General features: G+C 44.6%; 1 protein-coding gene across 1 annotated transcript in view; it reads right to left on the minus strand.

Moving 5' to 3' along the window:
* Positions 1 to 1,700: 1,700 nt before the first annotated feature.
* Txndc12 (thioredoxin domain containing 12) overlaps positions 1,701 to 13,520 on the minus strand; it is a 28,316-nt gene continuing 16,496 nt past the window's right edge. Inside the window, exons 3-7 of the mRNA XM_021161089.3 lie at positions 11,580 to 11,632; positions 7,727 to 7,800; positions 5,990 to 6,059; positions 4,615 to 4,698; positions 1,701 to 2,454 (exon numbers count right to left, since the gene is read on the minus strand). Coding sequence (XP_021016748.1) covers positions 2,375 to 2,454; positions 4,615 to 4,698; positions 5,990 to 6,059; positions 7,727 to 7,800; positions 11,580 to 11,632 — 361 coding nt within the window. The 3' untranslated portion in view covers positions 1,701 to 2,374. The remainder of the gene's footprint in view (positions 2,455 to 4,614; positions 4,699 to 5,989; positions 6,060 to 7,726; positions 7,801 to 11,579; positions 11,633 to 13,520) is intronic.

The raw sequence follows: 13,520 nt of genomic DNA on the forward strand, positions 1-13,520 counted from the left end.
CAGCCCTCCCCCACCCCTCCACCCAACTTGGGAGCTACCTGGTTTGAATGCTCTGGACAAGCAGCAGTCTTCCCAGCAGTCCTTGCTCAGCACAGACCTATACGTACGGGATGTACCTAGAGCCAGGCTGAAGACCTGGCAGTCAGAAAGGGACACTGAGAGTTAGCGCTTTATGAGTGTCTCCTCTTTCAGGTTGGGAAGGTCCAGGCCTGCTCCACTAAGAAGCAGGGGCTGTGGTCATGAGAGGCCAGAGAGCCTTCCATGCTATGGAGTCTGGAGATGGAACTCGGCGGCTTTTCTCATTGCGCGAGCTCACCTGCCCTACTTTTTCTTTGTAATCCATCTACTCACCAACGTGGTAAGATGCTTCCATTTTCAGGCTACTGTGATACTGCTCTCAATGTGGGTATCCAGATAGCCACTCAACATCCTAGTTTTAAATCTATGTGTTATATTCCCTGGAGAAGTGGAATTGCTGGCTCACATGGTAATTCTACAATTCACTTTTTTTGAGGGGGGGAATCATCTTTCGGAGCATAAAGATACAGAAATTGACTCACCGAAAGGTTTCTGTGCCCATGTATAAAAAGATCTTCTGGGCCCCAGATTGAAACCACCTGTTTCAACAAGTCACCTCAGAATGTAGAGGTAAGGTGGTAGGAGGGGCACGAGTTTGCAATTAGGTCCTGGTGGTGAGAATCTAGTGTGTATGTGGACTCAGACACCTTTACAATCACAGCACATGGAAGGCAAAGGTGGATTCTGAATTCCAGGGCAGCCTGGTCTACATAGTTTCAGACCAGCCAGGATGATACGGTAAAACCTTGTCTTAAAAGGGGGTGGGGGGAACGGGACACCCCACACAGCACTAGGAGTGGAGAGATGCCTCTGTGGTGAAGAGCACTTGCTGCTCTTCCAGAGAATGAGTTCAGTTCCCAGCACCCACGTCCAGAGGTCACAGCTGCCTGGGACTCTAGGCTCCTGGAGATCTGATGATCTCTTCTGACTCCCTAAGCACCTGCACACACACAGCACACACATGCACAGATGCACACACGTACACAAAAGCCACAAGTATCCTGTAGAATAAAGGTTACAATAGTTCCTTTCTCAGGGCTGTTAGGAGACTAAGGACAAACTAAATGGGGTGACACCTTGTAAGCAATTAGGAGATGCCTGGCCACCTGAAGGCCCAAAGTTTTTTTATGGGAGTAAAAATCTTGAAGGTCGTAGAAAGTTTTAAGCAGGGGAATTACATGGATTAGTGTTCTGAAAAAATCACTCTGGGGAAGGCAAGGAAGATGGGCTACAGAAGGATATCACAGGCGAGTAGGCAAGTAACAGGGAATAATGGGACTGTCACAACAAATACGCCCAGGAGAGAGAAAAGGCCTGTGCTATGATAAAAGTGCCAGCAAGGCAGGCTTTAAATGTGCGGAGGTGGCTCTCACCTGTATTCCAAGAGTTCAGGAGGTTGATATGGGGGAATTACTTGAACTTGAGTTTGAGGACACCAGGGCAACATAAGATTCTATTTAATAACAACAAAGGAAATGCCCTGGTATTCACCTGGATGTGGATGCTGGAGAAACAGGAGTCCTAAGAGAGGACTCAGCACAGACTAGACCAGTTTTCTTCCTCATCCTCCTCTGTAGCTACCCCTTCTTCCCTGCTCAGTAACCAAAGGCCACCACAGCATCTTTCCATTTCAAGTTTTAATAAAGCTTAATGAAACATATTTTATCTCTTGTGTTTGTTTTAACCCCAGTACAAAAATACAGTTGGTGAATTGACAAAATGGCTTCATGTAGGGTTTGCAGACTTGAGAGTTTCTCTAACAGCAACAGGGAAAGCATGCTTCCAGTTGGGGCTGTCTCAGCGCACAGCCATTCTTGACACGCATTCGTGCAAACAGGGAAGCCTGAGCAAAGGGTGGGCAGGCACAGGGGTTCCGGGAGAAGTCCAGGAGGATTACCAAGACAAAAGGAGAATGCCGCCTTTAAAAATTGGTAACTCCTGCAATTTGTACACTATAGAAAAGATCCTTCTGATTTGTTTCACTTCAGCTTGAGTACAGTAGGAGAAAATGGGTAAAGACTCAAATACTGACATGGAGTTAATCCCCAAGTGGCTCAAAGTTAGTATCAAAGAGTTTCATTCTTTACATTCAAAGGAATGGATACTTAGGAAAGGGAGCAGGTGACAGTCAGTCGGCCCCGCTGCTGGCTCCACAGAGCAGCTTCTGTCAGTGGCCTCTCCACAGTGAGAGCTCCTGCCAGTGTAGGTAGAAGCATGGTTTCTGGTGGCTTAGCGGTTCTGGGTGATTCTTCAGGATTCTCTCTCTGCTGCTTTTCTTCCAGAACACTCATTCATGTCACAACTCATCCTGAAAGTGTTTCTCTCTGAAGGCGTCGCCCGTCAGCCTCTCCTGAGCTTCCTTCATCCCTTGAACAACTGGAATAAAGGTAAGGGGTGGGGAAGTGTGGAGCGCCTTTAATATCTGACCGGTGACAACACAGACTTTAAATGTTTTAGGAAGAACAAGATCAAGATCTCCTTCTGGTTTTCAGCCCTGGCGTCAAGGACCTGCTTTCCCTTGAGAGAATGCTACTCCCATCGGACTTCGACAAAAATTAAGCAGAGGATGAATAACACAGGTGTTTCATAAATATCAAGACCTACAAACCCGCTAGTTGTTACTTTGGTTAACCTCTAGCACTTTTGCTGACCCCCTGTCACGGCTACACGTGCTCACTTGACACTCAGGGAGGAGGGAACACCCTCCTGCTGCCCCCATGATCAGTCACATTGATCATGATGTGTGTGTAAACACGCACATATGTGCCTACTACAAGAGGAAATGATCTTTACTGAAGGGCTTAATCATTTTTACTATTAACCAACAATAATGGAAACAGCCAAGTTTTTAGGGAAAAAAAATAGGAGAAGCGTACGGAAAGGGAGGTGCGGGTGAAATGTCTTCTGCACTGATATCCCCCACAGACTGACTTGTCCTTCCAGGAGGACAGTGACGTGAGTGCAGGCCTGGGAATGGGAGCTCTAAAATGGCAGGGTAGGCGCTGGGCTGAGCCAGTCTGTCCTGGGAATCCTGCAGACCCCGTATGCTTATAAAAGCAGCTCACATGGGTCGTTTCCCTTTATGTTTTACTTACATTTTTGGCAAGACAGGTTTAAATGTTTCCAGTCCCATACCAACTAAGCCATGAGGACTCTGGGAAAAGCCTTGTGCCCACCTTTGGGCTGTGTTAGTGTAGGGATGACAAGAGCAATTTCGTAAGAGTCTAAACAGAAGGAGAATCTGAGAGACACGTGTTTAGGACCGACAGCCCCACTGCCCACCGTGTGGGAAAGTCTGCATCTAATGTCAATCTAAAAACCTGCATTAGGCTGAGGCAGATGCATCCTCCTGACTCAGGGGCAGAGATAGAACCTCTCCGTGTCTTCCCCTTTCCTATTCTGGGAATAAGAGTTCCAAGAACAGGAAACACAGTGACTTGACAGGCTCACAATAGGTGACACACAGCAACTTAGTAAGCAACTAGCAGCACAGGACATCTATTCCAACCCCTGCCTCTAGAATAACAGTGCTTCAAATGCAAGAGACCAAAAAGCAAGGCAGATATGCCAGCCTTCCTTCAGCACTGGGCTAAGGCCATTCCCTGTCTGCCATATGTGCCTTTCCCATTTTCACTAAAACTCACTCTTAGGGACGGACTCAAGCTACGTGTTTCCAGCAAGTCTTACCCTACACACACCCGCTTTCGTAGTGGGAAATGTCCTTGTGTCTTTCTAGGGGTAGATTATTATTCTGTATTACATGTTTACTTATTGTGTGTGCACGTGTAAAGCACTCCTATGTGACAGCACCTGTGTAGCGGTCAGAGGACAACTTGCAGGAGTCAGTGCTGTCCTTTTACCGGTTCTGGGGCTTGAACTCAGGTCATCTGGTTTAGCAGCAGGTGCCTTTACCTACACCATCTTGGCAGAGCCAGAGCCTCTTTTTTTTTTTTTTTTTTTTTTTTTTTTTTTGGTTTTTCGAGACATTGTTTCTCTGTATAGCCCTGGCTGTCCTGGAACTCACTTTGTAGACCAGGCTGGCCTCGAACTCAGAAATCCGCCTGCCTCTGCCTCCCGAGTGCTGGGATTAAAGGCATGCGCCACCACGCCCGGCTCAGAGCCTAATTCCTATACTGCCTGTCCATTTGGTTTAACATCTATAAAACTGCTTTGGCTTCCTCAGCGAAGTCTGTATTCCTCTTCCTCTGGATTCTTACAGGAAGAACAGTATAGGTGTAATGAAAAAACAAAACTAATCAAATCCAACTCTGACGTATTAACTGAGGCCAGGAACCAGTAACTACCTTCATAAGCCCCGGTCCTTCAGCTTCCAGCCAGCCAATGAGCTTTCCCACTGGAGTCTAAGTAGCTGGAGAAAGGCTCAGTTTTATCTTCCTCCCAATTGTATTCAATGTAGGATCTACTCAAAAGCTAGTCATGTGGGCAATGTTCAGCCAACAGGCACATACAGCTAGGTTTCTGTCACAGACCTTGCCCATGACCAACCATCCTTCCTCCTTTCTCTCAGAATGATACCTTGCTCAGCACTGACGTAGAAATACTTGTAGCTGGGGTTTCCACTCTCATTGATGATTTCAGGACGCACCTTGCCACTGGGATCTATTGAAGATAAATGGTGTGAAGACCACAGTTATGACAACAGAAAAGTATTCTGAACACCCGTTGGTACACGAGACCCATCTCTGCAGCCTACATCTCTGCTCACCACCCTCCATGTGAAGTTTCATGCCACAATCATAAACAAGTGCATGGATTTCCTTGAACATAGCTCACCACCTCCATCCCATACCTTGGCAAATGCTATTCCCTTCCTGGAATGTTCCTTTTCGGCTTGATGATAATAAAATTATACATTTCCTATTTGTATCACCCACTAAAACTGGCCACAATTTTTTCTGTATATTAATTTGGGGGTCTATTTATTTGTTGAGATAGGGTTCATGTATTCTAGGATGAGCTAAAACTTCCTATATAACTGAGACTGGCCTTGAACTCTTGACCCATCCTCCTGTCTTAGTTTCCAAGTGCTGGGATCATAAATTTGTGCTACCACACCTGACTGGCCAAATGTTGAATGAAGATTAGATGGTCATCCTAACTTATTATTGAAAGACAGCCAGGCAGTGGTGGTACATGCCTTTAATCCCAGCGCTTGAGAGGCAGAGAGATAGGCATATCTCTGAGAGTTTGAGGCTAGCCTGGTCTACAAAGCGAGCTCCAGGACAGCCAGTTATACGGAGAAACCCTGTCTTGAAACTCTCCTCCCACAAAATTGTTGGAATACAAAGCTGGACATGGTGGTACACACTTTTAGTCTAGCACTTAGGAGGCAGAGGCCAGAGAGAGTGGCAGGTGGATCTCTGTGAGTTTGAGGCTAGCCTGGTCTAAAAGTGAGTTTCAGGATAGCCAGGGTTATTACACAGAGAAACCCTGACTTGAAAAAAACAAAATTAAAAAATTGTTGAAAGACATGTATCTGTTCTGTTATCCCACTGGGTTAGCTGCACAGAGACCCAGGGGTAGAAACTGTTTTTCTCTAGTAGTGTCTTACATGGTGTTTGATATATGAGTGATGTCCAAATGACTATGAATGACTCAGTGCAAGGTTACATTCTTTATCTTGCCCGATAAAAGCAGACACTTCGTGGTGAAAGCATGTTCATCCTCATATTCAGATTCTTAGCACCACCCCTGCCCTGCCCCTCCCCAGGATCGCTCTGTAGCCAGCCTCAAACACATGAAGCTCTGGTGCTACAATTGCAGGCATGCAGCACCTTGCTTCTGACTGTTGGACAGGTGCCTTTGTCACCACTACAGTTCTAGTGCTTATCACTTCTCTCTCCCCACACCTGAGCCTGGGTCACCCAACAAGCTCCAATGTAAGCCTTACCCAAGAAAAGGATGCGTGGGATATAACCCCCATCAGGACTGAAGTCTTCATCCCTGGGCTCCTCTTCATCCTGTTAAGATAAATATAAACCACAGATAACATAATCTTCCTCTCTCCAAAGCCTTCCAGTGGATTCCAGGCTTGCTCAGGCCAGGAGGCTCCATGATCTGCCCATGTCCCCCTGCCTGTTCTCAAACTTCATCTTCTATCTTGTTTGGGTGCCTTTAGCTACAGACACATTCATAACTTGGGCTTCTGGACTGCCTAGACACACACTTCCCAATCATACCTGGGTTCACTCCCTTTCCTGTTTCTGAGTTTTGGTCAAATATAATTTTCTTTTCTAGACACCTATTTTAAATCCTGAGTCACGGTATCTCCTTTACCCTTAACTTTGCCGTAGCATTCAGCACCATCTTATGTATTCCATTTTACCTGCTTCCCCGTGATAGAATGCTACTTCCACAGGGAACGTGTTCTGTTCACTGCAGGACGCCCAGCACCTCCATCCCCACCAGCACATAGGACCCCCTGAGTGCATGAACAAGGCTGACACTGTGGCTACACTTTCTTCTGTTTCTAGTTATTTATGTACACGAGTATTTTGCTCCCATGTATGTCTGTGCACTATATGTGTGCAATGCCCTTGGACGTCAGGAGGCCATCAGATCCCCTGGAACTGGAATCATAGATGGTTTTGAGCCACCATTTGGGTGCTGAGACTCAAACTTGGATCCTCTACAGGAACATACGCTTTTAACCACGTAGTCATGGCTACACTCCAGCTCGTGGCTACACTTTCTTACATGGAGTTACTCACTGGAAACATCTTGTCCTCTGTGAACGTGAAGTCCCAGTTTACCCCAGAAAGTAATGAAATCATGTTCATGGGAAAGAGAGTAATTTATAGCTTGTGGTGAGGTTCCCATTTCAGGGATTAAATAGGGTCATGTATTTAAACTGCTTTAATTAGCACTGGGATACACTAGTTATACAGGGAAAAATGTTTAATACCTCCATGTTGTCTGTTAATGTGTTCAGAAGGTTCTTGGATCTGTGTTTAGCAAACAGTCTCTTTAATGAGACTCATGTCTAGAAGCGTCACTGTGAAGTACTACATGATCCCACACCTGTGCTGAAGAGCACGGCCTGGACGGGAGCACAGCTGCATCATGTTTGCTCACTTACTAGGTTCTTAGCATGTTAACAAAGATCACATCCCTGACCTCAGGCCTTTCTATAAAATGGGAACAATACCAATGACCCCAAAAAATCCCTTCCAAGTCTAACTCTTGATATTCTAAGATTCTGGATCACAAGAGCTGGATCCTGTATAAAGGACATAAAAGATGCTTCCACGAGGAAGCAGGCTGCACATAAAAGCCTCGCATGGCCAACCATCCAGTAGGTGCTCAACTGAACCACAATTTGCAGGAAGTAGTAGCCTCTACATATGACTATCTATAGAACAGCTATAGGAAGATATAAAACATATCACAATCAAAAGCTAAGGATGAAAAAACTCCAAATTTTAGTCACTTACTCAAGTTCTCCCTTCCTCATTGCTCTCTAATGCTGGGTGGCTGATACATCTCCCCCATAAACCTCAGTCTTAGAGGTCAAGAGAAAAACAACACACAAGTAGCCCATTCTGCCCATTTCACTTTATAATAAACCTAAAACAATACCTTAAAAATCACCGCCCCCCCACGCCGGGAGGGCATCTTTAAGTCTTACCTCCAGATTTACCATAACAAAATTATGGGACAGTTCTGAAATTTCTGTAGATTCTGCAAATTTGGGTTTTAAAGCTAAGGAGAGAGAGAAAAAAAAAGATTTTGCAATGACAGAAACATACCCAAACACTAATTAGCATAAACAACACTAACTTTTATTGAAGGGTCAGGCATTAGCATATATATATATTAACCCATCTAATGGAAACGTTGTTAAGTCTAAATAACGAAAATTGAGGGCCGGAAGACGGCTCAGTCTCAATCCCTAGCACCTACCAAAAAAGCCCGGCATGGTGGCACACGCATGTAATCTCGGCAATAAGTGGATCCCTGGGACTGGCTGCCTTGCTAGCCAGCTTTGCCTAATCTGGTAGCTTCAGGTTCCAATGAGAAGGAACCAGCAATACTGCTGAGCAGGTGAAAGCAACTGCCATGCAGGCCTGGCAATCTGACTTGGACCCAGAATCCATGAAAAAGTAGGAGGAGAAAACTGAACCCATGAAGGCGTCCTCTAGCATTAACCCGCACACACGTGAGCACACATATAAGAATAAATAAAATGAAATGAAAAACATGGTGGAAACCAATTGGAAAAAGACACCAAAGGGTGATCTATGGCCTCCACAAGAATACAAATATACATGTCCTCAATGAATATGATTAAAACAACAAAAACAATGCCTGGTGGCACACAGTTGCAGACCAGATTCTGGGGAGACTGAGGCAGAAGGGTAACTTGAACTTAAGTGAGTGTAAGACCAACCTGTGACCTATCTCAATTAAAATAAAAAAACAAAACAAAACAAAAAAAACAAACAAACAAAACGGCACAGGGTGTGGTGTGGCACACCTTTATTTCCAGAGCTCCATACTCAGAGACAGGTGGACTTCTGTGAGGCCAGCCGGGACTACATAATAGACCTTGTCTCAAAAAAACAATATGAAATAAGGACAAGAGCTTTTTTTTTTTTTTTTTCCCCCCGAGACAGGTTCTCTCTGTGTAGCCCTGGCTGTCCTGGAACTCACTCTGTAGACCAGGCTGGCCTCGAACTCAAAATCCACCTGCCTCTGCCTCCCATGTGCTGGGATTAAAGGCGTGTGCACCACTGACCAGCAAGTAGGACAAGAGCTTTTAATTTAAAAAATACAACCATAAAACCAGGCCTGGGTACCTAGATTCTCATCCTGCTTCTGGCACTTACTTTGTTATGTGACTGCAACGTGCATCAAACTTAAGAAATAGGGACAATGAGGGGCTGGGTGTGGTAGTACAAGTCTTTAATTGAGGAGACAACAGGAGGATCTCGGTCAAGGTCAGCCTGGTCTACACAGTGAGTTCTGACATAGCCAGGGCTAGTGAGACCCTGTCTCAAAAGAAATAAAGACAAACTATTCGTGGGCTGAAGAGAGTGGATAAGGGTGTCCTGTCCACTCCCTCTCCTGATGACCCCGGTTCAATCCCTGTAACCTTCACCACAGAAGAATAGACTCTCACAAGTTGTCCTCCGACCTCCAAACACTATAAAAAATAAAACTGTAGTGTATGTGACTGCATGTGCCACAGCACACATGGAGGTCAGAAGACAAGTGTGGAGTCTGTGCTCTCCTTTTACCTTCCCATGGGCTTCAGGAACCACACTCAGGCCAGACTTATGTAGCAAATGTCTTTACCCAATAAGCCATCCCACTGCCCTCCATTGTTTGCCTTTTATAGTTATGTTTCAATAATTTCTATTGAAAAAGGAACCACGCCAGGCGTGGTGGAACACGCCTTTAATCCCAGCACTTGGAAGGCAGAGGCAGGCAGATTTCTGAGTTCGAGGCCAGCCTGGTCTACAAAGTGAGCTCCAGGACAGCCAGGGCTATACAGAGAAACCCTGTCTCGAAAAACCAAAAAAAAAAAAAAAAAAAAAAGAGAGAGAGAGAAAGAAAGAAAAAGGAACCACAATGCTAGCGGTTGGTGGAGGGAGCCCCTGGGCCTCACTGGAATTCTCATGCTCCAGTCCCCCCCCCCCCCCCGAGTGCTGGGAGGAGCCCCAACTCCCCTTCTGCTTGTTTTTGTTTGTTTGTTTGTTTTGTTTTTGATGGGGTCTCGGGCTGGGGGTGTAACTCAGTTAGTAAAGTGCACAGTGCTTATATCCCCAGTACTCAGGTATAGTGACATATGCTAGTAATTCCAGCACTTGAGAGGCGGGAAGATAAGAAGTTTGAGGACATCTTTCACTATATGTACATTTCACTAATGTATGTTTAACCTGGGCTACATGAGACCCTGTCTCAAAACAAAACAAAACACTCATACAATAAATAAATAAAATGCTGGGCTGGATAGATGCGTCAGTGGTTGAAAACACTGCACCTGCAGAAGGCCTGAGTTTGAGTTCCAGGATCCACAGGGTGGTTCACAAGGATCTGTAACTCCAATTCCAGAGGATCCACCCTCTTCTGCCCTCTGAAAGTACCAAGCATAAGTGTGGTACACATATACTCATGCAGGCAAAAATACTCATATGTAAAATAAAACAAAAGTAAATAAAATGGGTACTAAAGAAGAATCAACTAAAATAAAAAAATCCAGGTCATGCCTTTAATCCCTGTATTAGAAAAAAAGAAAAGAAAAAAGGAGGCAGAGGAAGAGGCAGAGGCAGGTGGATTTTTTGAGTTTGAGGCCAGCCTGGTCTACAAAGTGAATTCCAGGACAGCCAGGGCTACACAGATAAACCCTGTCTCGAAGAAAAAAACAAAACAAAACCCAAGCATGTGCTTCCTCCCAGGTGTGGAGATATGGGCCGCTTCACAGCAGCTGACTATGATTTGCCTGGAGTTCTAACAGAGCATGGCTTTGCCAGCTGCAGATAATTTCTGCAATCGTGTGACTCTGAAATTCTGGAAACATTTCAGAGGTATAGAAATGCTAAGGCCCTGAGAGGTGAGGTTGGTTGTGGTTTGTTAGTAGTTGTGCTTAAAGAAGAAACAAAAGGAAAGAAACTAAACCCAGGGCTCTCTCCCTCCCTCCCTCCTTTCCTATCTAATGATAGGAGGTAAAATTGGTGTGTGTGTGTGGGGGGGGGGTGGTGGCAAAAAGAACCCACAAAGTAGCAAAGATCAGCTACAGAGTCTCTCAGTGGGACCCAAGCTAGCCTTGAACTTCTGATCCCCCTGCTTCACCAAGTGCTGGGATTACAGGTATGCACTGCAGTGTCTGGCATTCACATTCCTCTTATTCATTTTATTTATGTGTGCGTGTGCGTGTGTGTGTGTGTGTGTGGAGGGGGGGGGGTATGTACATGAATGTGAGTGCTTGAATGTGAGGTCAGGTGTCAGATTCCCCTGGAGCTGCAGTTACAGGCAGTTAGGTGTAAGTCACCTGCTATGTGTGCTGGGTACTGAACTCCGGTCCTTAGGAGGAACTAGTGTGTACTCTTAAGCACCGAGCCATCTCTCTAGCCCCTTACTTATGTCTGAGACAGGCACTCACTCTGTTGTCAAGGGTGGCCTCACACCTGTGCCCATGCTTCTGCTTCACCCTCCTGAGAGCTGGGACTATAGGCATGAGCTGCCATGCCCGGCTGCATTTTTGAAATAGGGTTTTACTAGTTGTGGAGTTATCAGTGAAAAATAAAACCTGACTGGTATCACAACAGGCAGAAAGAATACACACCACAGTCAAAAATATCCTCTGGTTTTGATTGGTTCCCTCCCTCCCTAAGCCGTTTATGCCCCTCTGTAAAGGATTCCAGCCTCTGCTAAGATGCTCTGTCTATGACATTTGGAAGTGCTCCAGGCACTCAGCAGTGCTTGGCCATTTCTGGTACATCTGAAACCTGACCTTGGGATGAAACACTCGTACTTACCTTTGCAGGCTCCACACCAAGACTTATGGATGATCACCATCAGCGGCAAGCCACTTGAAAACAAACAAAGTATATTATAGTAAAGTCCTTCAAAAATACTCTAACAAAATGATTGGTAATGCAGAAATGTGGTTTTTGTATGGTTTCAAAAAAAAACTGTAAAACAATCCAACTACTTAAGTCATAGATTATTATCAGAAAACTAGTATAAATACTGATGTTTCTATAAATTCCACAGATTTGGGCTTTAAAAGTAGGGAGAAAAAAGGTAGAAGAAAAACATCATATTACAATATTCTAAACGTTACTGTATGTCCAAATGATTACTATTACATAGTTATTGAAAGGGTAAAAAGTAACTTTCATTAGTATGATAAATATAAAATAAGTAATAAAATTATCGACAGGGCCAGGGAGATGGCTCAGTGGGTAAAACACTTGCTGTGTAAGCATGACAGGTTGAGTTTAGATCCCCAGGGCCTACAGTCACCATTAGTGACAGTCCACTAGAACTTCTGGGACATTTTCATTTGTCTTTACAGTCCCTATGCCAACACATACAGTATTACTGATATCAAACATACAGTATTTACCATATACCACTGCTATTCTACATGATTAGCTAGTTAAATAAGTTCTAGGTAAACTATTTAGCTATCTCACCTGAGGCCTAAGAATCTGAATAGACTGACTCGTTAAGGGCTTGTAAACCACAAGTGTAAGTAGATGGCAGGATCCAGGTGATCATAATGAAAATGTGTTGAATGTCACTATTATATGTTAAATACTTTGCATGCATTATACTATACAGCCCCACAAAGAACTCTAGAAACGGTTTTTAAAAATTACAGTTATGGGCCATGCATAGTGACAAACATCTTTAATGCCAGCAATCTGAAGGCTGATTTCTTTTTTTTTTCTTTTTGCCTTTCTTCTCTTTATTTGTGCAAAACCAGAAATTAGCAACACATCTTGTTAAACCCTAAGCACTTTGTTTAGAATATTCCATCTTGCTTCCTTTGTTTTGTTTTATTTATTTATTTATCATATGTAAGTACACTGTCGTTGTCTTCAGACACTCCAGAAGAGGGTGTCAGATCATTACAGATGGTTGTGAGCCACCATGTGGTTGCTGGGATTTGAACTCCGGACCTTCGGAAGAGCTAAGAGCTGTCAGGTGCTCTTACCCACTGAGCCATCTCACCAGCCCGTTTTGTTTTTTTGTTTTTTTTTTAATAAAAAGATTGAAACCCAGTCCCTTAATGTGACTGAGTCCATTTTTCCAAGATGTCACTGTTGGAGATAATTTAAGTGTTTCTGGAGTGAAGGAGAAGGCTGATTTCTTAATTCAAGGCTAGCTTGCTCTAAATATTGAGTTGCTGGCCAGGCAAGGTGATGTAGTGAGACCCCGTCCCTTTTCCCCCAAGTAAATAATTACATTTGCTTGTGTATGTGAAACATAATTCTATTTATTTGAGTGTGTGTGGACCCATGCACGCTTCAGGGAGGGAGAGACCTAGCAAGACATGAGGGAGAGAGCATGTACACTGTGGAGCTCAGAGGTCCTCTCCTTCCATGGAGTAGGCCCTGGGGATTGAACTCAGCTCCTTAGGCTTAGAGGTGAACACTCTTAGCACTCCAGGGCATCTCATCTGTCCTCCTTTTACTTTTGATGTAGGGTCTTTGCTATGTAACCTAAACTAGTCCAACACTCGTGGCAACCCTCCTGCCTCAAGCCACCATGTGGTTGCTGGGAATTGAACTCAGGACCACTAGAAGAGCAGCCAGTACTCTTTTAACCACTGAGCCTATTATTGACAGTCCTAGAAGATGTAGGGTTTGGTTTGTTGTTTTAAGATTTATTTCGTGTCTTTGAGTACGCTGTCTTCAGGCACAGCAGAAGGGGTACTCAGATCCCTGGATGGTTGTGAGCCAACATGT

This window comes from Mus caroli, unplaced genomic scaffold (genome assembly GCF_978045245.1).
Source record: "Mus caroli unplaced genomic scaffold, Mus_caroli_1 scaffold_6, whole genome shotgun sequence".
NCBI lineage: Eukaryota > Metazoa > Chordata > Mammalia > Rodentia > Muridae > Mus > Mus caroli.